Source organism: Salmo trutta, chromosome 1 (genome assembly GCF_901001165.1).
Source record: "Salmo trutta chromosome 1, fSalTru1.1, whole genome shotgun sequence".
In the NCBI taxonomy this organism is placed as follows: domain Eukaryota; kingdom Metazoa; phylum Chordata; class Actinopteri; order Salmoniformes; family Salmonidae; genus Salmo; species Salmo trutta.
The window spans coordinates 20,557,365-20,582,665 of NC_042957.1; the positions used below are offsets into that span (position 1 = coordinate 20,557,365).

General features: G+C 42.2%; 1 protein-coding gene across 1 annotated transcript in view; it reads right to left on the minus strand.

The window, feature by feature from the left end:
* Window positions 1–11,251: 11,251 nt before the first annotated feature.
* LOC115179463 (ras-related protein Rab-32) overlaps window positions 11,252–25,301 on the minus strand; it is a 50,647-nt gene continuing 36,597 nt past the window's right edge. Inside the window, exon 3 of the mRNA XM_029741042.1 lies at window positions 11,252–12,496. Within this exon, the coding sequence (XP_029596902.1) occupies window positions 12,347–12,496 (150 nt within the window). The 3' untranslated portion in view covers window positions 11,252–12,346. The remainder of the gene's footprint in view (window positions 12,497–25,301) is intronic.

Here is a 25,301-nt window from a genome sequence, read left to right on the forward strand (position 1 = left end):
TTCTCATGGAAGAATGGTGTTGCATCCCTCCAACAGAGTTCTTGTAGAATCTATGCCAAGGCACGTTGAAGCTGTTCTGGCGGCTCGTTGTGGCCCAACGCTTTATCGTGGTGTTTCCTTTATTTTGACAGTATGCTGTGTCCTCTATGTTGGATGCAGACTGTTTGATGCATGCACCATCCAAGGCCATGTCCTGAAGAAGTACCCTTATCTTGGTGAGTATGTGCTCTGAAGGGTGCTTTCAAGTGAACGCTTTCAGCGACGGCGGCAGCTCAACCTTTACCTCTGGATCCTCAAAGAATGGATGTGGACATGGGACAAAAAGCCCCCTAGGATATGAAAACAGCTTTTGCAGAGGCCCAAACCAGACGGCGGACTAGCTCTACCAGATTTCAGATTCTATTATTGAGCCGCTAACCTTAGGATCATTCAGTACTGGTTACAGAGCAGAGAGATATTCCCACCCCCAATTTGGCTAGAGATGGAGGCCGCCTCGTCTATACCGGCATCATCATCTTCCCTCGCTCAGTCCTCCGTTACAGGCCCTTACTCCTCCTTCACCAAAAATATATGTGTTAAAACAACATTGAAGATCTGGAATCAATTTAGGCACCACTTTGGGTTTCAGACAACCTCTTCTTTGGCTCCGGTAGCCTCAAACTCAGCTTTCCCCATCTATGGTTGATGGTGCTTTCTCAACATGGTCTAGTCTCGGTATTAAAAGATTCAGAGATCTCTATATTAATAATACATTTAGTACGTTTGAACAATTACCAGCTAAATTCGGAATCCCCAGACATAATTTCTTTAGGTTCTTACAAGTTCGGAGTTACATCCACAGCATAGATCCATGATTCCCGACCCTTCCTGGTGAAACACAGTTTGACACATTTCTTATACCACTTCCTACTCTGAAAGGCACCGTGTCAATAATCTATAGTCAAATTTGCTCACTAGAAACCACCTCATTAAACAATATTAAATCCTCATGGGAGGAGGAACTGGGTGAGGAAATATCTGATGAACTATGGGAAGGGGCACTCAAAAGGGTACATACTTCTTCTATTTAAGCTCGAGATGGTCTCATTCAATGCAAACTCATTCATAGGATCCACTGGACCAAAGCAAGATTATCCAACATTTACAAGGATGTGAACCCTAATTGTGTACGATGTAACCAGATGTGGACAAGAGCCAAAGAAACATGAGAAGCACTGCAGGCCTACAGCGTCTATGAAATCCTTCCATAGATGGATACCCTTAGGCACATGCAGAGCACATGCCCCTTTGTCTTTCCATTCTCCAAAGTGTTCTTTTGAGTGGAGGTATGATTCCCAATTTTTTTTAAACATTTTATAATTTTTTTGTCATCATCGTTCGGAACCCACTACCCGCAAGTCGTCGTCAAGTTCAACACCCCCCCCACCCCATCCATTGGTTGCGCCTGTTGATCTGAGATTGCGTGCGCCCGGTATCAAGTCTTGCCATAATTTTAAAGCCGATTTAAGTCAAAACTGCAACTAAGCCACTCAGGAACATTCAATGTTGACTTGGTAGTTAATTCTAGTGTATATTTGGCCTTGTGTATTAGGTTATTGTTCTGCTGAAAGGTGGATTTGTCTCCCAGTGTCTGTTGGAAAGCAGACTGAACCAGGTTTTCCTCTAGGACTTTGCCTGTGCTTAGCTCTATTCTTTTTATTTTTATCCTAAAAATCTCTCTAGTCCTTGCTGATGACAAGAATACCCACAACATGATGCAGCCACCACCATGCTGGAAAATATCAGTGATGGTACTCAGGGATGTGTTGTGTTGGATTTGCCCCAAACATAATGTTTTGTATTCAGGACAAAAAGTGTATTTCTTTACCACTAAAAACTTACTTTAGTGCTTTATTGCAAACAGGATACATACTCTACAGGCTTCCTTCTTTTCACTAGTGATTGGGTGTATTGATACACCATTCAAAGTGTAATTAATAACTTCACCATGCTAAAAGGGATATTCAATGTCTGCTTCTTTTTTTTACCCATCTACCAATTGGTGGCCTTCTATGCAAGGTATTGGAAAACCTCCCTGGTTTTTGTGGTTGAATCTGTGCTTGAAATTCACTGCCCAACTGAGGGACCTTACAGATAATTTTGTGTGTGGTACAGAGAGGGGGTGGTCATTCAAAAATCATGTTAAACACCATTATTGCACAAAGTGCTAGTCCATGGCATGCAACTTATTATCTGACTTGTTAGGCACATTTTTAATCCTGAAGTTATTTAGGCTTGCCATAGCAAAGGGGTTTAATACTTATTGACTTAAGACATTTCAGCTTTTCATTTTTATTCATTTGTAACAATGTCTAAAAACATAATTCCACTTCGACATTATTGGGTATTGTGTGTAGATCAGTGACACACAATCTAAATGTAATCCATTTTCAATTCAAATTTGGAAAAGGTCAATAGGTGTGAATACTTTCTGAAGGCACTGTACCTAGTTTAAATATCAACAGTACTGCAACAGCAGCACAGCATTTGATTAACACTTGATAACACTTGATTTAACCTACATCACCTACATTGGCTGATACGTGCAGCAAAGAGAGGCAGAAAGACAAAGAAGTAAATCACAATCAGTAAAAGAAATAGCATGATTTAGGTTTGAAACAATAAACGGGGGGGAGGGTGTGTGTGTGTGTGTGTGTGTGTGTGTGTGTGTGTGTGTGTGTGTGTGTGTGTGTGTGTGTGTGTGTGTGTGTGTGTGTGTGTGTGTGTGTGTGTGTGTGTGTGTGTGTGTGTGTGTGTGTGTGTAGTGCCAGGCCAGCCATGCTGTGGGATCCATAAACCCAAGATGAAAGAAAAGGGATGCCTATATTTATCCATCCTGCTCAAGTAACTCCTCTCTTCGCTGGCATAGGCCTCCAGTGCTTTGTGGAAGCAGGGCATAGGCCTATCTTCAACTGATGATGAATAGCTTTCCTCTGACCTCACAGTTGCTGAAATTCTACCCACAGCACTGTTTAGGCTATGCATATTACTTCTGATATAGACTGGTACATTTTCCTTGGTGGTGGTATTGACACAATAATCTGACCCCTTCCCCACACAGTCAGTAGCTTGGATGGGAAGAGCCGATGGGCAGGGATTTCAAAGCAGAACCCTGGCAAGTTGCCCCCTGTACAGCTGGTGCATGAATTCAGTGGTTGGGCGTTTTGGAAATCGAGAGCAAAGCGAACCCTGAAGCTAGAGAAAACTAATGGCAGCTTGCAGGCTTGCTACATGTCCAAAATAACAAGAAGCAGTTATTTTAGAGAAAGCTACCTAGCTAGTGAGAAAGATGCTGAAAATTGTCTAAACTTGTTGTGTCTAAAAAATATGCAACTTTAACTACATTTCTTCTGGCAGAGGTTCAAATTTCAAGGGCTTAAGCGCAAAGAAGACGGAAGTGACGAATCACGTAACGCAGTAAGCGTGGTTGGAGTCCCCGCCCCGGTCGCCCCTCCCACACTACATTAACTGAAGGGGACATGATGATTGATTGACAAACGTTCCTCAATCAAGGGATGAAAAATGCCTTGTACTCCGAATTGTCCTCATATCCTAACTGTTACACGAGCAGTTGAAATGCTGCTAGTTTTACGGAAAATTGTATTTTTCAAATAAAATAAAATTGTATTGGTCACATACACATGTTTAGCAGATGCTATTGCGGGTGTTGCGAAATGCTTGTGTTTCTAGCTCCAACAGTGCAGTAATATCTAACAAGTAATATCTAACAATTTCACAACAATACACACAAAACATACAAATTTAAAGTAAAGGAATGGTATTAAGAATATATAAATATTTGGATGAGCAATGTCAAAGCGGCATAGACTAAAATACAGTAGAATAGAATACAGTATATACGAGATAAGTAGTGCAAAATATGTAAACATTATTAAAGTGACTAGTGTTCCAATTATCAAAGTGGCCAGTGATTTCAAGTCTATGTATATAGGGCAGCAGCCTCTAAGATGCTACTGGTGGCTATTTAACAGTCTGATAGCCTTGAGATAGAAGCTGTTTTTCAGTCACTCAGTCCCAGCTTTGATGCACCTGTACTAACCTCGCCTTCTGGATGATAGCGGGGTGAACAGGCAGTGGCTCGGGTGGTTGTTGCCCTTGATTATCTTTTTGGCCTTCCTGTGACATGTAGGTGTCCTGGAGGGCAGGTAGTTTGCCTACGGTGATGTGTAGGGCAGACCGCACCACCTTCTGGAGAGCCCTGCTGTTGCGGCGGTGCAGTTGCCATACCAGGCTGTGATACAGTCCGACAGGACGCTCTCAATCTGTAAAAGTTTGTGAGGGTTTTAGGTGCCAAGCCAAATATCTTCAGTCTCCTGAGGTTGAAGAGGAGCTGTTGTGTCTTCTTCACCACACTGTCTGTGTGGGTGGACCATGTTCATCCTCATACCATGTAGTAGGGCTGAGAATTGCCAGAAACTTCACGATACGATCACGATACTTAGGTACCGATACAATATGTATTGCAATTCTCACGATTCTATATGTACTGCGATTCATTACTGTGATTATATTGCGATTCAATGGTCCAAACATATTTCTCACCATATGCCTGCTGCAGAGTGACAAGAGAGAGCCATGAGAAAACTAGTTTTGATCAGTCATCGAAATAGAAGTGCTAAAAACAAATTGGCTCCCTAATTAAAAAGAAGGAGAACAAGCTATGAAGGAAAAAGGAGTTTTTGTGCATGTACAGCCAACTAAGGCAAAAACAATATTGAGATATGGTCAAAACGATACACTGTCAAAAATAATATCCCGATACGTAACTGTATTGATTTTTTCCCCACATCACTACTAGGTAGCAGAAGCCAAAGCAGCCATTTTGGAGTGGCAGTCAGCCAATCAACTCGTTTATTGTTCAACACGAAGTGCCATTCCATAATCGATGCTGTGGCTAGTACTAGCTCGTATGAGGACAAAAACAGCAGTTTACTTAAAAACTAGCAGTCATTAAATCTTCTAGGTGTAACAGTTTGGATAATGGGACAATTCGGAGAACAACGCATTTCTTATCCCTGGATTGAGGTATATGTTTCCGAGCCTCTGTGTCTTAATCTACACAGGAATGCTGTCTGACCATAGTGCGGGTAAGTAAGCGGGTCGGATCTGCTGGCTACCAGTGCTTGACTTGGAGGTGCCAGAGCAGTACTGGCACCTCCAATTTTTGGGGGAACTGTGTACCAGCTCCTCTATAAAACAAAGTGACCTATCACTGGCCCGGATTCACACACAGCGTCAAAAAAAAGGTTGATCAATGGGGAATGAATGCAGGATCTGCATTGAATAGCAATGGAGAGTGGGCATTCAAATCCTAAATCAAGTTTAATTTCCACTAGTTTGTGAATCTGGTCTATGCGCACCAGTAGACTGTTTGAGTTTGAGAATGCGCAGATTGAAAATGCGCAAGCCTGAATGCGCAGGATGCGCTGTTCCAAATTGTCAAATTAGGGTTTTTATGGTTATGAAAATCCTAGAAAAGTAATGCAATTTTAATATTGTGTTTTCTTTTATAAATATATCATCAATCACTTAAACATCTACATATCACCCATAATCAGAATGAGGCCTATACCCTGTGTCTCTCTGTGTGTGCTGTGTATCATCTGCATGTGTGCCAGTGCGAATGGGCCATTGTCAGAGGAGCGAGAGAGAGACATTTCAGCAGCAGGTAGCCTATGAAACAATGACAGACTAATTATATAGCATAGCCTGTTAAAACGGCCAGCTTCAGTCAGCTTATTCTAGCCATCCCTTCAGGTTAGTTCTAGTCGGACAGTTTAGTCTCCCATTCAGAGGACCCCCACTTTTGTTAGTGTCTTGCTGGTCAAGGTCACACCAAATAATTATCACAACATCTCCTTCAGCCTATCAGTGGCCTTGATTTGCGGGACTACAGTTTCAGTTAGTATATGACCCCAGCACGCTGTGTGGTCAGAAACCTGCTTTCCCCATGCTGATGAGCACTTCCGCAGTTTTCCCATCCTGTTGAACTTCCTCCTGTGGATTGAGTCCCTGTATGTCTGATGTTTAATTGTGCGTGCATCTAAACGTGCGTGCCTTGCGATCTGTGTCATTATGTGGAGCTAAGTTTTGTGGTTTATTGTGTACAATTATCGTGTGTTGAGCTTGTTAGCTAGCTCGCGCTCCCGCTAGCGTTAGCACTATTGTTAGCATTTTGCATTGGAATGCATGAGCATTTTAGCATGACTGTTAGTGATTAGCCGTTTATTAGCATTGCTCATTTATGATGCTAGGCTATTTTCTATTCTATATATATCACGCATGCCCATTGCAATTATATTATGTTTACATTTCAACATGAATGTTTATTTGAGCGCATTTGCCTGAGTTCAATAGGTTGTTTAGTCTATTGCCATGTGACTAGGCCTTATGCCTGCTGTAGTGTATACCCCTTGTGTCACGTTCTGACCTTAGAATGAGGTCATTTGTCCATAGTAGATTGGTCAGGGTGTGACAGGGGGGTGGGTTTTAGTCTATGTATTTTGGGTTTTCTGTTTTCTATGTGGGTTGGCTAGATTGTCGTTCTATGTTGTATTTTCTATGTTGTGGCTGGGTATGGTTTCCAATCAGAGGCAGGTGTTTTTCATTGTCTCTGATTGGAGGCCATACTTAGGCAGCCTTTTTTTCATGGGGTTTTGTGGGTGGTTGTTTTCCGTTTCGTTGTTTGTACCTGATGGGACTGTTGTTGGTCGTTTTGTTATTTTGCAAAGTGTTTTCATTAAAAGTAAATTATGAGCACTTCACACTCCACATTTTGGTCTCCTTTAGACGACCCTTATTACACTTTGCTGTTTTATAGTTACCTGTGCTAGCTTATACAGCGATGTCATTCATATTATAGAAGTGCTATGGCCTGTTTTCTTTCACCTCTTTTCTTTCAGGACCACATAGTTTATGTCAGCTCTCACTGGACATGATTCTCAGTTATCTGAACCCTGAGTGGTCAGATGTGTGTGTGAATGTGGACATCTTATTCTATTAAACTTATCTTATAAAAAACAATCAATCTTCACATAATCACTAGTTAACTACACATGGTTGATGATATCACTAGGTTAACTAGCTTGTCCTGTGTTGCATATAATCAATGCAGTGCCTGTTAATTTATCATCAAATCACAGCATACTTCAACTTCGCCAAACGGGTGATGATTTAACAAAAGCGCATTCGCGAAAAAAGCACAATCGTTTCACAAATGTACCTAACCATAAACATCAATGCCTTTTTTTTTTTAAATCAATACATAGAAGTATATTTTTTTTAAACCTGCATATTTAGTTTAAAGAAATTCATGTTAGCAGGCAATATTAACTAAGGAAATTGAGTCACTTCTCTTGCGTTCAGTGCAAGCAGAGTCAGGGAATATCCAACTGGCTCGTTTGCGAACTGTGTGAAGACCGTAATTAATTTGCCAAAATTGTACATAATTATGACATATTGACGGTTGTGCAATGTAACAGCAATATTTAGACTTAGGGTTGCCACCCGTTTGATAAAATACTGCCAGCAGCACAGTTACAGTCACCAATGCTCTAGATATCATGAAAACAGCCCAACCAGCTCAGCTAGAGCAAGTAAAACGGTCAGAGTGAGGTGTTCTCTCATTTGTCTGGCATTAGCTACCAAGTTGGCCAACTTTAGCCGGTTAGCTTGGGTGCTTGACTGCCATTGTGAGGTCCGAACGCTCAGATCAACCCTACTCCTCCGCCAGAGCGTCCAGTGTGCGCTCTGAATACTTCCAGAGCGAAACGCTCTGAATTTATGAATAGACAAGCTGACAATGCTCTGAATTTACAAATGCCCAGAGCACACTTTGAGCACTCTGAATTTACAAACACACCCTCACTCTTTTTGATGTCTGTCATTGTGTGATGTGACTCGGCTGGAGGACTACACCTTTTTCTTTGGTGGAGCTTTTGACATTCCGGCTGTCTCTCCTGAGCTAGTACCTAAAATAAGTGACAGTGTTAGCTGGCTAGCTAATGTTAACGTTACATGACTTTAGAGAGCAGTTTCTTTTGACTGGGAAGCTGGAGAAAGTTTGATATGTTTCTTAGCGACAAAGCCCCAGCCACAGAAGATCAAGGAGACCTTTGGCTGGAGCCTCCCTGGTCCCTAGGTTGTCACTAGTTACCACAGCCACAATGTCAAAGTTGGCTTTAACAAAAAAATCAGCAGTGTGGTGAAGGTTAGGGTTAGACTTAATCTGATTTTAAGAATATACATTTTTGAAATAGGCGGGGTTTATGATTTTGTGGCTGTGGTAACTAGTGACGACAGGGTTGCCATGTTCGTTGTATTTCCGACCTTGTACGACGTTGAAAACGATCTCGCTGGCAAAAATGCATTGGTCGCGGGTTGAAGGTTTCCCGGCCGCCATGGAAATTTCACTGTGCCCTTCCGCTGCTGACTATCAGGCAGTGAGTTAGCCTGTTTCTGAGTGAGTGAGTGGTGGGGAGGGCGGGAGGCCCGGACGGATGTGTGTGTTGAGACTGTGGGCTGCAGCAGGCAGCTTAGTCTCGTGAGTGAAAGGAGACAGAGAAGCACGAGCACACGTCGTGACAATCTTTTACCAAGTTGTAGGTAGGCTATTTAAATTGTCATTATGGAGAAACCTATTTCAAACCCTTTTTCGATAAAACATATTAATGCGCTAGAACTGATGCGCATCAAGAAATAACGGTGACAAAGCACAGAAAAGCGATTTTGGCACTCCAGAGCACATTACATAAATTCGCTCGGAGGTGGTTTAAACTGCATTCCAACATCGACTTTGCTTATGGAAGACTATATCAAGCCATGGGTTTTAGGCATGCTTAGTTCTTGGGCCTCGAGCGCTGCGCGTGTGGAAATTTAAAATAGAAGTTGTAGAACTCCCTGGCAGTCTTCTGTTATGGGGAAAAGTCCACAAGGAAACTGACATTAAATGTGGACAATGATACATTTACATCTGTTGGCAATCAATTATCCTATTAATTTATATGCGTATGCAGACTACCGTTGTCTTCCATTTTATACAATAAATACGTTGAAATGACTATCACTGGAGTCATTGCAAATCAATTTGTGCCACTTGTGTAGCCTAACTGGAGCTGGCAAACTGATTTAATAAAAATCCTAGAACTTCAGGTTATTGTTCTTGTAGCCTTGTGTTATTAAGCAATTATTAATGGCCATGTTTAGTTAATGAAATTGGAAGTTAGAACTGTGACCATGATCACAATTGATATCGCAATTGCCATCAGCAGCATGTAGTTTTGTCCTTGAGCTGTTCTTGTCTATTGATGTTCTGTATTATGTCATTCTGTATTATGTTTCATGTTTTGTGTGGACCCCAGGAAGAGTAGCTGCTGCTTTTGCAACAGCTTATGGGGATCCTAATAAAATACCAACAAATCTGTTGTTAGAATGCGTTCGATCTAAGGTAACAGTCAATCAGATTAGGCTACAGGTATAAAATCGTTGAAATTGTTGCATGTTGTGTTTATATTTTTCACCTTGCTACAGTACGTACATGTATACAGTCTACTACTAAACTGGGAGGACAACAACAACACCGGGACACAGTGCCCTTCGCTCCCGCTTGACAAGCACTACTGTCCGGCAACAGTGAGGGAAGTAGCTACCTAGTAGTAGCCCATAAGCAGTATGTCTGACAGTCACAGTAAGCACATGAATACAACGCATGAAGCAACAGTAAACCCCTCATCGGTAGTTTTTATTTAAAAAATTATATTGTCAGTTTTATAACTGAACATTTACAATTATGTGTAAAACTAACAGTACTCAGACTCATCCTCTAGTCTCTAGTCTCAAAACAGATGACAAACTCTTGCAGTATGGTAAAAAATAAATAAAACATCACTCAATCAAAACCATCTAGAATGCTTTTAACACACCCACTACTACTTTCCTTTCAACACACGCACAACTTTCCTTTCGACACACCCACTTGTCCATACTCCGGTTGCCATATTGGGAGCAGTTACCCCTTCTTGTCAAATGACCTGCATCTGCCCTCATGCATGTTTACATTTTTGTAAAACTCAGCAATATCCCTTTCCACTCTTCCCTTTACCATTTATGGGGGATTTTACTTTTCATACACAGACAATTAGATACACTGAGAAGAAAAGTAGTGTGCATTAAAATAAAATTGCTTTTTAAAATTCTGTATTTGAATCAGATTTATATAGGCCTATTGTACTCGTGTGCAGGCCTAATCTAATTTTCCATTTATGCTTGGCTCCTGCTGACTAAAGTAATGCCACTGGTCAAAATATAAATACTGTTTCCTTGTCTGTTTCTGGGTATTGTCATTAATGAGATTAAGTTGACTGTTGCTATTTCTTAAATAAATAGCTCATTGGCTACTTTAAACATATCCTATAAAGATAACCTTGACTATTTGAGTAGCCAAAGTGATGCATTCAAATCCCAACAGAAGGGAATGTAGCAACATTTCCTTTTGTATACATTACATTGGGTAGTTAAAAGCATTATTGTTGTTACTAAATTAAGGGACACTGCTGAAGTGTTTAAGTATTAGCCAACTTGGCATAATGTGAAAACAGCTTTACTGCATATGGGGGAAGTAGCAAGTAGGCCTACTGTACATTTTGCCTTTATAAAATTCCACTTGTGTCCATTTTATAAAAGTAATCAGTGGCTTAGTTTTGTTGAACTGGCACTGATAGACCAGTACTCAATTTGCATATGCATACTGTTTTACAGTATAAATGAGCGGAAGTCAGTAGTGAGAAAGTGAATGGGCAGTAGTAGACATTGCTGAGTGTGTCTGTGTCCTGGAGGCCTTTGTGACGTTGGTTTCTTTTCTGGTAATAATAGGAGCATGGGAGAGCACGAGCTGCAGCGGTGAGCAGAACAGTCTGATGACTATCACACACACACACACAGCCTCCCCTAAGTGACACCGCATGGCCATGCCTGACACACACACACACACACACACACACACACACACACACACACACGAGACCAGGGAATTATGTTGCGAAACATTTTATAACGTGAATTTCCATTTCTCTGATCACATTCAGTTCCTCCTATGTTGAGCCTTGAAGGATCACATCCTACTAGTGTTTTCATTAACACACACTTTCAATTCCATTCTGTTAAATATTGTCACTAATAAAGGATTAAGCCAAGATGACAAAACATGCAATTAAAATGCTTTATTTTTTGTTCTTGTAGTAGATTCAATGTATATTGTCACATATACATTTGATAGACCCAGCACTTAAAAAAAAAGCATTGACACTTGCCTATGATACTCAACTTCTTGGGCAGAGGGAGGGTTCACTCCCCCGTCTGATGCTTTTTGTACCTCACAAGGAATTATACATCCATGATCAAACACAATGTTTTAAAAAATACACCTCTTAGTACATCTATCACAAAGACAGCAAGTGAAAATCCAGCAATTGCAAAAAGAGGAAATTAGGAGTATATGTATAATTAGTTAACTACATGCACCGTACATGTGAAAGCTGTAAGTAGCAGTAAAAGTATTGTTGAGCAGATAAAGTATTGTTGTCTGTTAGTTTACTCCAATCTGGGGAGGGGTGGTAGTGTTGGGTAAAAATAAAGGGGATTAGATTTCAGGTTCTATCAAATTATCTGCAATATTAAAACTGATCTATCCTATGGTACCTTCTATGTTATTTTTTTCTTTCAAGACTTATTTTTGTGTCCATGTGTGTCACTAGCATTGTCTAGAACACTCAAACATTACACAGATCATCATGATAAAAAACAGACAAAAACGTATTAGTTATGGCACAGCCTTAGTCCCACCTTTGTTCACACCTTAAAATCTAGTGTGTCACCTCCACCAGGGTGCTCCTCTGTCTTCCACAACCAGAGCCTGATAACACAGGGCATCAGGGAGGGCACTAGATCACGTCTGGGGGCAGGGAGAGGGGAAACGTGGGTGTTGGGATGGGGTTGGCAGGGTCCAGAGTCAGTGGGTTGGGGTCTGCCGGGACCCACTCACTGGACAGTACCCCTTCCGCATGGGGTGGTTAGAAGTTAGGAAGTCCATGGTAACGACAGCTTGGAGTGAGATATTGGGTTCAGGGTCACACCCTCCCTGAACAGCAGCCCCTGTTGTGATAGTAGAGACAGAAGATGGGGCTACGGTGGGGGGTGGGGGCTCGGAGACCCAGTCTTTGACCTCTAGGCCTTCTGTGTGAGGCGGGCTGGGGTGCGAGCCGGAGGGTGGACGCAGTAGAAGTCCTCACTGCTAGCAGCAGCCTGACTTACTCTCAGCAGCCATCGTCTCCTGGTCCAGTTTGATGCGGTCTCCGTTGCTCTCCTCGTACGGCAGGCCCTTGTCATTCAGCAGGATGTTCTCCACCAGGAACCGAGCTGCCTCATCCACGTTGATGTTGTCCTGGGAAAGGTAAAAAAAAAAAAAAAAAACAGGCTTAAGGTTAAAGGTCATATCAATTCACATGAAAACATGAATACAGTTGCTGGGGGATATTGGTTTAGGCAGTTACCTAACGAGGTGCAACATTGGTGAAACCGGTTTGGCCGCATCCATTTGTTACACAGAACATTAGTCTATAAAAAATATATAAACCACTGGTTATTTCTCTAGCTTTCTCCTCTACCCAAGCAAAAGAGGTTATGTTCTCAGCTGTCAACTCAAGATGACCGCCTTCCCCATGATATATGGATGAAGTTTATGGTAGAGAAATTGAAAAGAATTATGGAACGATGCAGGGTCTCTCTCTGAGCTGTCCAACAGTTGATGTCCTGACCACAAGATGTCACAGAAAGTCATGTGACCTGTGTGCCTTCCCCAACCTTTAGGGACCGTAGCCCGGGACTGCCGCAGAGAAATATTAGCCCATAGAGCAGTGGCGGATTTAGGTATAAGCGACATGGGCAGCCGCCCAGGGTGGCATCTTGCCGAGGGCGGCACAGGGTCCCCACACAAAAAATTTGCGTGATCGGTTTTCTATCACTCATTTGCACGTCATGTCAATGATATCATGTCACCGTGTGGGACTGTGGGTCAATTAACCTTGTTGGAGTGGGCGCCCTGATTGTAGTTTGTGAGCTAGGCAGGCTACTACCTGGGAAGGTCTCCCACTCAGAAGTATGAGATGGGGAGGGGGGCGGGGATAGGTTGCCATTAGAGGTGGGGGAGCGGGGGAATCTATTAAATAGCACACCTCTAACTTTGTACAGTACAAATGCAATTAGTAATGCAATTAGTTGTGCAATTTAGTTTGTGTTTCTTGTTTGAAGTGCAATAGTGGAATAATCAGGTTCTCTTCTTTATAAGTGTGTTATTCTATTTGTGTGATATAGGATTTGTGCAATTTAGTTTTATTTGTGTGTTTTTTGTTAGCAATAGGGTAAGTGTAATAATTCGATTTGCTTTTTTATTTGTATTTATATACTACAATTTGTTTCATTTTGATATGAGTCTTTATGAATATATTTGTATAGTTATAAATGTTATGATTATTTATTTGTGTTCCAAATGTCTGAATAAAAATTACAGTTAATGCAGAAAGGCGGGGTTTTTTTGCGGCGGCGGGGGTGCTGAAGGGGGGGCTTTGGCCCAGGGAGCCATACAAGCTAGAACTGCCACTGCCATAGAAAGAAAGCACGAGATTGAACTTCACTCAACTTTCTAGAGCAGTGAACTTCACTCAACTTTCTAGAGCAGTGATCACCAACCGGTCGATCACGCTAAAAACCATAAAATGCACGTTCTTCCTCTTTACACTCAGCACTACAACAAGCACTGCAGCAGTAATGAAAGTAGAAAAGTGTATCTTTTAAGCTTGCATTGTTGTTATTATTAGCGACTTGGGTCTTTTTTAATATGGAGGAATATTTAACTTTCTCTGTTCATAGGAGTAGCATGAATTAGCGACTCGAGTTTCACCATCATATGGTAAGGGAGAGCGGAGGGAAGTTGAGAGGTGGTGGTCTCACCCTCTGCTGAGATACAGGCACAATCAGCCCAATAAAATTAAATAAAAAGCAAATTATTTAAATGTATGCTGACTCAGCTGTGCTTCATAAGTAATACAACATAAGATCTATTACTGGTGTGATCATATACCCTACCTCAAATGTTGTAATATCATTTTTTCAAAGGCCCGAACAACTATGCATTGGCAGGGCAATTCAAGCAAAGCCAATATGCGGTGGTAATGTATTGTGCCTATAGCTTACTGCACAAACTTCATTGCAACAGTACTGTTTTGAATTAGTTAATGTTGCATAGGCTTACGTTTTTAATAATGTTAAAAAAGATCTGAGTGGTAGATCTCGGCTTGCGTTTTGACTCGGTGATCTTGACTCAGAAAAGGTTGGTGACCACTTCTAGTTACTGTGGCAATTGTGATCGAATCAGCGCAATGTTATCCACTTTCAAAGCAACATACCGAAACAAATGAACTATGCAAAAGATTTTGTTGTAGGCAGAACGCATCGGAGTAGGATTCTATTGCATTGACATGCACTACTCAGCCCATACTCGTCTACACAGACCAGTGTGGCATAAACAATTCAGAGCTGCAGTAGGCCTATATGCAAATAGACCATTGCCATACAGTGGATATAAAAAGTCTACACACCCCTGTTAAAATGCCAGGTTTTTGTGATGTAAAAGAATGAGGCAAAGATAAATCATGTCAGAACTCTTTCTACTGTTAATGTGACCTATAATGTGAACAATTCAATTGAAAAACAAACTGAAATCTTCGAGGGGGAAAAATGAAAAATAAAAACCTTACAATAACCTGGTTGCATAAGTGTGCACACCCTCTTATAACTGGGGATGTGGCTGTGTTCAGAATTAACCAATCACATTCAAACTCATGTTAAATAGAAGTTATTACACACCTGCCATCATTTAAAGTGACTGATTAAACACAAATAAAGTTCAGCTGTTCTAGTAGGATTTTCTTAGTTGCATCTCAGAGCAAAAGCCATGGTCCGCAGAGAGCTTCCAAAGCATCAGAGGGATCTCATTGTTGAAAGATATTAGTCAGGAGAAGGGTACAAAAGAATTTCCAAAGCATTACATATACCATGGAACACTGAAGACAGTCATCATCAAGTGGAGAAAATATGGCACCACAGAGACATTACCAAGAACTGGACGTACCTCCAAAATGTATGAAAAGATGAGAAGAAAACTGGTCAGGGAGGCTTCCAAGAGGCCTACAGCAACATTAAAGGAACTGCAGGAATTTCTGGTAAGTACTGGCTGTGTGCTACATGTGACAACAATCTCCCGTATTCTTCATATGAATGGGCTATGGGGTAGGGTGGCAAGACGGAAGCCTTTTCTTACAATGAAAAACATCCAAGCCCGGCTGAAGTTTGCAAAAACAAACATCAAGTCCCCCAAAAGCACGTGGGAAAATGTGTTAAGGTCTGATGAAACCAAGGTTGAACTTTTTGGCCATAATTCCAAAAGGTATGTTTGGCGCAAAAACAACACTGCACATCACCCAAAGAACACCATAACCACAGTGAAGCATGGTGGGGGCAGCATCATGCTTTGGGGCTGTTTTTCGTCATCTGGGACCAGGGCCTTAGTCAGGGTGGAGGGAATTATGAACAGTTCCAAATACCAGGCAATTTTGGCACAAAACCTTCAGGCGTCCGTTAGAAAGCTGAAGATGAAGAGGAAGTTCACCTTTCAGCACGACAACGACCCAAAGCACACATCCAAATCCACGAAAGCATGGCTTCACCAGAAGAAGATTAACGTTTTGGAATGGCCCAGCCAGAGCCCAGACCTGAATCCAATTGAACATCTCTGGGGTGATCTGAAGAGGGCTGTGCACAGGAGATGTCCTCGCAATCTGACAGATTTGGAGCGCTTTTGCAAAGAAGAGTGGGCAAATATTGCCACATCAAGATGTGCCATGCTAATAGACTCCTACACAAAAAGACTGAGTGTTGTAATAAAATCAAAAGGTGCTTCAACAAAGTATTAGTTTAAGGGTGTGCACACTTATACAACCAGGTTATTGTGAGTTTTTATTTTTTATTTTTCCCCCTCAAAGATTTGTTTGTTTTTCAATTGAATTGTTCACGTTATAGGTCACATTAAAGGTGGAAAAAGTTCTGACATGATTTATCTTTGTCTCATTATTTTATATCACAAAAACCTGGCATTTTAACAGGGGTGTGTAGAGTTTTTAAATCCACTGTATATGGATCTGTGCCATTTACATTGAACTGGACTGTGTTTACAGCATGAGCAGTCATGAGTAGATGCACTTGTTTTAAGATCAAAGCGAGAGCTGCATGTAGCCATGTGCAGATTTAGCTCATACCCTTTGCTAGTTAGTGAGTTATTAGCCCAGTTATAGATCATTTGTAGTCAGTAATAGAGGAGTGATTGCTTCCTACAAGAGCACAAAACATGTACATTTCTAGACATCTTTGAAAAGTGAGTCAGGTAAAGAGCTTTTTTTTCTTAAAGGGGGCAGTGTTGTATTTTGAGACGGGCTTGAATAAGCTAAGTAGCCAATGGGACGAGGTTAGCATAATTTGTCTGATTCTCTGTAATAATGGTATGGGAATAATGCATTTTATTTTGTAGTGGTTTCTTGCATCAAACACAACATTTTCAGTCACCTCCTTGTCTGAAAGACAAGTGGATAAACAGGTTAATGTCAAGCTCTGCATGTTTTGTTTTTTTCAAAAGTCTCATGGAATGTAGGCCTACATTGAACACCACACATTGGCTGCTACTTTAAGCTGAATGAGAACAGCTATTTCCATGTTAAAAAGTTATGGGATGCATTTGCATTTAGCCATTGTTTTTGATGATAGGCAACACTCTGTTAGGCCTACATTATGATCAAATAGCCACAGTCGCCTACTTGGCCACTGTTAAAACTAACTTAAAAGCGAGTACAGCCTCAATGTTCACAGTAAACGTGCGCTGGAAGTTGCACAGAATTTTCACAATGTTCAAGGTAGCGAAATGCCTAACACTCAGAATTAGAGGTTATACCAGGTTTTATTCATCCTGATCAGACAGGTTTTTTACATGAATGATACATTGGAGACAATATATGACAACTACTAGAAATAGAAGAAGAAACATCTAAGAAGCCAGGCCTGGTATTCATAGAAGATTTTGAAAAGGCTTTTTATATATGAATGTTATATATAAATGCCTGGATTTTTTTCTAATTTTGGTGAGTCTCTTCTTCAAATGTATAGCAAACCCATGTGTAAAATAGTAAATAGCGGCTACTTCTCAGATAGTTTTGAACTGTGAAGAGGAGTTAAACAAGGGTGTCCGTGGTCACCATATCTATTCGTTATGGCCTTCGAAATGCTAGCTATTAAAATCAGATCAAATAACAATATCAGAGGATTAGAAATACAAGGCTTAATAAAAACAAAGATGTCCATGTATGCCGATGACTGAAGTTCAATATTAAGTCTGCAAGCAAGATCTCTGAAATGTCTCATTGAAGAGATAACTTTTCTGGCCTCTCTGGACTAAAACCTAATTATGATAAGTGTACCATATTATGTATTGTATCTGTAAAAAACACAACTTTTATATTACCCTGCAGCTTACCTATAAATGGGCTGACGGTCAAGTAGACGTACTTGGTATTCATATCACAAAAGCTATAAATAAGCTCTCTACAATGAATTTCAATAGAAAACTAGTACAAATATACAAGATCCTGAGGTAAATACCAGTCTATTTAATGGGAAAATTACACAGATTAACTCCTTAGTCATATCTCAGTTTACTCACTTATGGCGCTGCCTACTCCTGATTCTTTTTAAAATCATATTTCACTTTATCTGGGATGCTAAACCAGACAAGATGAAGCGTGCCTATCTATATAATGAATATGAACTGGGTGGGCTGAGATTATTAAATGTAAAAGCACGAAACCTCTCTAAAAGCTTCACTTATACAAAAGTTTTACTTTAACCCAAAATGGTTCTCAAGTAGATACTAAGAAAAGCTCATCCCTTGTTTAAAAATTGCTATGTCTCATTTTCGATTAATTGAAAATGAAACCTTGTTCAAAGTATCTCTTTTTCAAACCAGCAATGCAGAGCAATGTCATATAAAATATATTTGAACAAATAATTATTTTGTTTTTAAATGATATTAGAATGGTAGACTTCTGTCTTTCATGGAGCTATCGGAATTGTATGGGAAGGTCTGCTCAATCCAAGATTACAATCAACTGATTACAGCACTACACCCCAAAAAACTGTCAGAAAAACAAAAATATAATAAATAGGAAAGTATACCGGTTTCATTTTTGAGGACCAGGATGTTGACGGCTGTGCCATACAGATTGCAAAATAGCTGGGAAGAGATTTTTGATGTACCGATTTACATAGCACAGGGTGTATGAGTTGATATATAAAATGACGCAAGATTCAAGACTTCGTGCTTTTCAGCTAAAACTATGTATAGAAAATTCTTGAATATTTGGGGCATAGAATCATCGCAGCTCTGCAGATTTTGTTGTACAGAATCAATAGACCATTTGTCTGGTATTGCCCTTAGGTAGCCTGTTTCCAGTTTCAGGAATGGCTGAAAAAGCATAATATTAAATGTAAAATTGACCGTAGAAATAGCATTGTTGGGAGATTTGGAGAGACCTGTTCAGTAAATTACTAATACTCTTAGTAAAAGTATTTATCTTCAACTCACAATCTGTGGATTCTATTATTTGATAGATTCAAATTGTATGTTAAACATCACAGCATTGTTGAAAGATACACTATATATACTGCTCAAAAAAATAAAGGGAACACTTAAACAACACAATGTAACTCCAAGTCAATCACACTTCTGTGAAATCAAACTGTCCACTTAGGAAGCAACACTGATTGACAATAAATGTCACATGCTGTTGTGCAAATGGAATAGACAACAGGTGGAAATTATAGGCAATTAGCAAGACACCCCCAATAAAGGAGTGGTTTTGCAGGTGGTAACCACAGACCACTTCTCAGTTCCTATGCTTCCTGGCTGATGTTTTGGTCACTTTTGAATGCTGGCGGTGCTTTCACACTAGTGGTAGCATGAGACGGAGTCTACAACCCACACAAGTGGCTCAGGTAGTGCAGCTCATCCAGGATGGCACATCAATGCGAGCTGTGGCAAGAAGGTTTGCTGTGTCTGTCAGCGTAGTGTCCAGAGCATGGAGGCGCTACCAGGAGACAGGCCAGTACATCAGGAGACGTGGAGGAGGCCGTAGGAGGGCAACAACCCAGCAGCAGGACCGCTACCTCCGCCTTTGTGCAAGGAGGAGCAGGAGGAGCACTGCCAGAGCCCTGCAAAATGACCTCCAGCAGGCCACAAATGTGCATGTGTCTGCGGTCAGAAACAGTCAGAAACAGACTCCATGAGGGTGATATGAGGGCCCGACGTCCACAGGTGGGGGTTGTGCTTACAGCCCAACACCGTGCAGGACATTTGGCATTTGCCAGAGAACACCAAGATTGGCAAATTCGCCTGTGGCGCCCTGTGCTCTTCACAGATGAAAGCAGGTTCACACTGAGCACATGTGACAGACGTGACAGTCTGGAGACGCCGTGGAGAACGTTCTGCTGCCTGCAACATCCTCCAGCATGACCAGTTTGGCAGTGGGTCAGTCATGGTGTGGGGTGGCATTTCTTTGGGGGGCCGCACAGCCCTCCATGTGCTCGCCAGAGGTAGCCTGACTGCCATTAGGTACCGAGATGAGATCCTCAGACCCCTTGTGAGACCATATACTGGTGCGGTTGGCCCTGGGTTCCTCCTAATGCAAGACAATGCTAGACCTCATGTGGCTGGAGTGTGTCAGCAGTTCCTGCAAGAGGAAGGCATTGATGCTATGGACTGGCCCGCCCGTTCCCCAGACCTGAATCCAATTGAGCACATCTGGGACATCATGTCTCGCTCCATCCACCAACGACACGTTGCACCACAGACTGTCCAGGAGTTGGCGGATGCTTTAGTCCAGGTCTGGGAGGAGATCCCTCAGGAGACCATCTGCCACCTCATCAGGAGCATGCCCAGGTGTTGTAGGGAGGTCATACAGGCACGTGGAGGCCACACACACTACTGAGCCTCATTTTGACTTGTTTTAAGGACATTACATCAAAGTTGGATCAGCCTGTAGTGTGGTTTTCCACTTTCATTTTGAGTGTGACTCCAAATCCAGACCTCCATGGGTTGATAAATTGGATTTCCATTGATTATTTTTGTGTGATTTTGTTGTCAGCACATTCAATTATGTAAAGAAAAAAGTATTTAATAAGATTATTTCATTCATTCAGATCTAGGATGTGTTATTTTAGTGTTCCCTTTATTTTTTTGAGCAGTGTATATACAAAAGTATGTGGACACCCCTTCAAATTAGTGGAATCGCCTATTTTCAGTCACACCCATTGTTGACAGGTGTATAAAATTGAGCACACATCCATGCAATCTCCATAGACAAACATTGGCAGTAGAAATGGCATTACTGAAGAGCTCAGTGACTTTCAATGTGGCACCGTCATAGGATGCCACCTTTCCAACAAGTCAGTTCGTAAAATTTCTGCCCTGCTTGAGCTGCCCCGGTCAACTGTAAGTGCTGTTATTGTGAAGTGGAAACGTCTAGGAGCAACAATGGCTCAGCCGTGAAGTGGTAGGCCACACAAGCTCACAGAACTTGACCGCCGAGAGCTGAAGCGAGTAAAAATTGCCTGTCCTCGGTTGCAACACTCACTACCGAGTTCCAAACTGCCTCTGGAAGAAACGTCAGCACAAGAACTGTTCGTTGGGAGCTTTATGAAATGGGTTTCCATGACCGAGCAGCCGCACACAAGTCTAGGATCACCATGCGCAATGCCAAGCATCGGCTAGAGTGGTATAAAGCTTGCTGCCATTGGACTCTGGAGCAGTGGAAACGCGTTCTCTGGAGTGATAAATCACGCATCACCATCTGGCAGTCCGACGGACGAATCTGGGTTTGGCGGATGCCAGGAGAACACTACCTTCTCCAATGCATAGTGCCAACTGTAAAGAGTGGTGGAGTAAGAATAATGGTCTGGGGCTGTTTTTCATGGTTTGGGCTAGGCCCCTTAGTTCCTACAGCATACAATGACATTCTAGATGATTCTGTGCTTCCAACTTTGTGGCAACAGTTTGGGGAAGGCCCTTTCTGCTTCAGCATGCCCCCGTGCACAAAGCGAGGTCCATATAGAAATGAAGGGGGAGATTTTTTCAGGGGGGGTGGGACCTTTGGTGGGGGGGGGGGGGGGGGGGTTCTCGGACGGTTGAGGGGCATCTCTCGGTGAACTGTGTGGGGGGGGCACTTGACCCTGGTTGCTCCTGTGGGTCGCTCTGGATGGGAGTGTCTGCTAGATGACTTAATGTAATTGTTGAGTGGCTACATTGCAGGTAGATTGTATGTTTTGAAAATTCAATACAAAAAAAATGTATATTAAAAAGATTAATCCTGTATGGCTAATGTGGCCAACACATTACTGAGCATCAAATGTGTGAAGTGTGAATGTCTAGGGCAAATGATTGTGCAAACTGCGTGTGTGTCCATGAATGTGGCGTGGTATACTTTGTCTTGTAACAAGTTCAACTAGCATTTTGTTTGTTGTTTTGAGTCTATTTTTCCTGGTTGCTACAGTATATCTGCTGTGTAGCTGGTCGGTTCCCTAGAGCCAAGTCGTTTTTTCAGAATTCCTCAGTAATTCAGAAACATGAGGCCGGTGAGAGCCTTTCATGTTAGAGAGGGAGAGAAAGAGAGCGAAAGAAAGAAAGACAGACGAGGAAGGGAAGGAGAAAGGGAGAGAAGGAGGGGGACCGAGGGAGAGAGGTAAATAGAGAAAGACAGTGAGAAGCAGAAAGAGAGAGAGTGATATTTCCCTTGAGTCTCATATTTAAGGAGATGGTTGTTAGAATAGAGGTTCAGCACAAAATAAGAGCAGACATGTCTCTAAAACACACGTGTGGTACGTGCACACACACACCTTCACAGCCAGAGTTCCATGCCAACCATCTGAGTTATGTCCCCTAATAGAGTTATTTATCTCAGGAACATGTGCTGGTGCATGCTGGGTACTAGCACACCTTCTGTCACTCACATGAACACACACACTCACATCCGTATGCACAGCTGCAGGTGATGACAGAAAAGTGAATTCAGCAGCAGGGACATTTTGCGTTTCACAAAGGCTGAGATTTCCTGAAGGCTAATGTTTGCCATTCTGTAGAACTGTTTGACAGAAGTGCTCACTGCATACAATCCCACACACACACACACACACACACACACACACACACACACACTTCTCAAGGCTTTGAACAGACATAGATAAAGTCTTTCTCACAATTAAGGTTAATAGGTGATCCTATGAGAAATTACACAGGAAATCAAGTTTAAAGCACAGAATCTTCTACAGTACATCAGTATTTGACCATCAAGCTGTTGCAACAATCAGGGTGGCTTTATGAAGGCCATTTTACTTTGGATATGAATATAGATTGTGCTACAAGATTCAACACGATGGCCTATTATGAGTATCTGTAAAAGGTTGGGCTTGACCGATTCTGCAGGGAGGAATTCTCTCCTATAGCAGAGATGGGGCTGAAATAGCAGTGGCCTACTTTGGTTTCTAGTGGCACACGCTATGATCAGTCAAAGGACATGTCTAAGCTCTTACAGGTCTAACAGCTCAGGATTAGAGCTGGGAAACGCTGAGGTTATCACATCCTCAAAGCTGATAAAGACAGAGTTTGTGTGGCTCTGAAAGATCTCCCCATGGGCTAGGGCAGTGGTTCCCAACCAGGACTACCTATCCACTGGGGGTGGAAGACTCATGAGACCATAGGCCTACTGGTAAAATGCACAGGAAGGGGAACCTCAGGGGTTCCCCATGCAGAGAAAAACATCTGTTGGTGGTGCAGTAACCAAAAAAGGTTGGAAACCACTGGGCTAGGGAATGGGGATGTCCCTGTGTGTGTGTGTGTGTGTGTGTGTGTGTGTGTGTGTGTGTGTGTGTGTGTGTGTGCGCACACGCGTAAATGCTACAACTGTCTAAACAAATCCTGCTCAAACACATACACAATATTGTTTCATTGGTGTGTGTGACCCCTTGCTCAGACCTGGTACAGTGTCTGTCTGGAAAGGTGCTACTGTGTGTAGGGGACAGGGGCACTGCAGGGGGACATGTGTGAGAGGTAATTGTCATTTACCCAGGGTTAGGGGCTCGTGGGGGCATTGAAATTGAGGTGACAGGGGCAAGCAGAAACCTAAAGACCCAGTGAATTGAGGTGCACACACACACAAACAGAGAGAGAGAGTTCCCTCCAATGCTTCATGACAGGCAGACCCCAGTTGACCTAATTTTCACACAGAGAGCCGATTGCAGTACATTCGGATAGTGTACAGACCCCTTTTCCCACATTTTGTTACGTTACAGCCTTATTCTAATATGGATTAAATTATATTTTTTTCCTTATCAATCTACACACAATACCCCATTAATGACAAAGTGAAAACAGGTGGCATTGTGTTGTGCGACTAAACTGTACATTTTATTGTAACCAGCACAAGGTGCACCTCTGTAATGATCATGCTGTTTAATCAGCTTCTTGATATGCCACATGGATTGATATGCCAGGGGGGTGGATTATTTTGGCAAAGGAGAAATGTTCTCTTACAGGGATGTAAAGAAATTTGTGCACAACATTTTAGAGAAATAAGTGCATATGGAACATTTCTGGGATGTTTTATTTCAGCTCATGAAACATGGGACCAACACTTTACATGTTGCGTTTATATTTTTGTTCAGCATACATACTGTACATACATACATACATACATACATACACACACAAACTAACTAAATCCTGCTCACTGTTCCCTAATTTAATTTCTCCCAAAAGACCTTGCCTAACAACCTCCAATAAAAGCTTTAAGTTGTCAAACAAAATAGTGTTTTCAGATGAGGAAAAGCACTCAATTTAAGGCCTTTAACATATCTTGGAATGGCAATGAAGACAGCTTCCATTATCGTTGTTATTGTGATGCTGGCTGAAACTGTTGGCGAGCAGCGCTTCTGTCTCTCCTAACTAAAAGTGCTCAGAGTGGCACGTTGGGGTATGCTTGTGTTTCCCCAACTCTGCTCCTTTCAACAGCACAATGACCCACAGTACAAATAGTTATATTTGGTAGCACGAGGAGTACTGCTACAAAATGTTTTGATTTAACTCCCCCCAGTCAGGGCTTAAATCACCAGTGACTTAACACGTGTGTTACATTACCTTTTCATGCTATTCTTGCCTTTGACTTTTCCCCATCTATTCAGTGTTCAATGTTCCACACTGCCTTTTCCCACCTGGACAAAAGGAAGGCCTATGTCAGAATGCTGTTCATTGACTACAGCTCAGCATTCAACACCATAGTGCCCACGAAGCTCATCACTAAGCTAAGGACCCTGGGACTAAACACCTCCTTCTGCAACTGGATCTTGGACTTCCTGACAAACAGCCCCCAGGTGGTAAGGGTAGGAAACACCACATCTGCCACGCTGATCCTCAACACTTGGGCTCCTCGGGTGGGTGCTTAGTCCCCTGTACTCTCTGTTCACCCACAACTGCGTGGCCAAGCACAACTCCAACACCATCATTAAGTTTGCTGACGACAAAACAGTGGTAGGCCTGATCACCGACAATGATGAGACAGCCTATAGGGAGGAGGTGAAAACAACCTCTCCCTCAATGTGAGCAAGACAAAGGAGCTGATCGTGGACTATAGGAAAAGGAGGGCCAAACACACCCCAATTAACATAGACGGGGCTGAAGTGGAGCGGGTCGAGAGTTTCAAGTTCCTTGGTGTTCACATCAACAAACTATCATGGTCCAAACACACCAAGACAGTAGTGAAGAGGGCACGACAACACCTTTTCCCCCTCAGGAGACTGAAAAGATTTGGCATGGGTCCCCAGATCCTCAAAAAGTTCTACAGCTGCACCATCGAGAACATCCTGACTGGTTGCATCACCGCCTGGTATGGAAACTGCTTGGCATCTGACCGTAAAGTGCTACAGAGGGTAGTGCGTACGGCCCAGTACATCTCTGGGGTCAAGCTTCCTGACATCCAGGACCTATATACTAGGCATGGTCAGAGGAAGGCCCAAAATTTGTCAGTCTCCAGTACCCCAAGTCA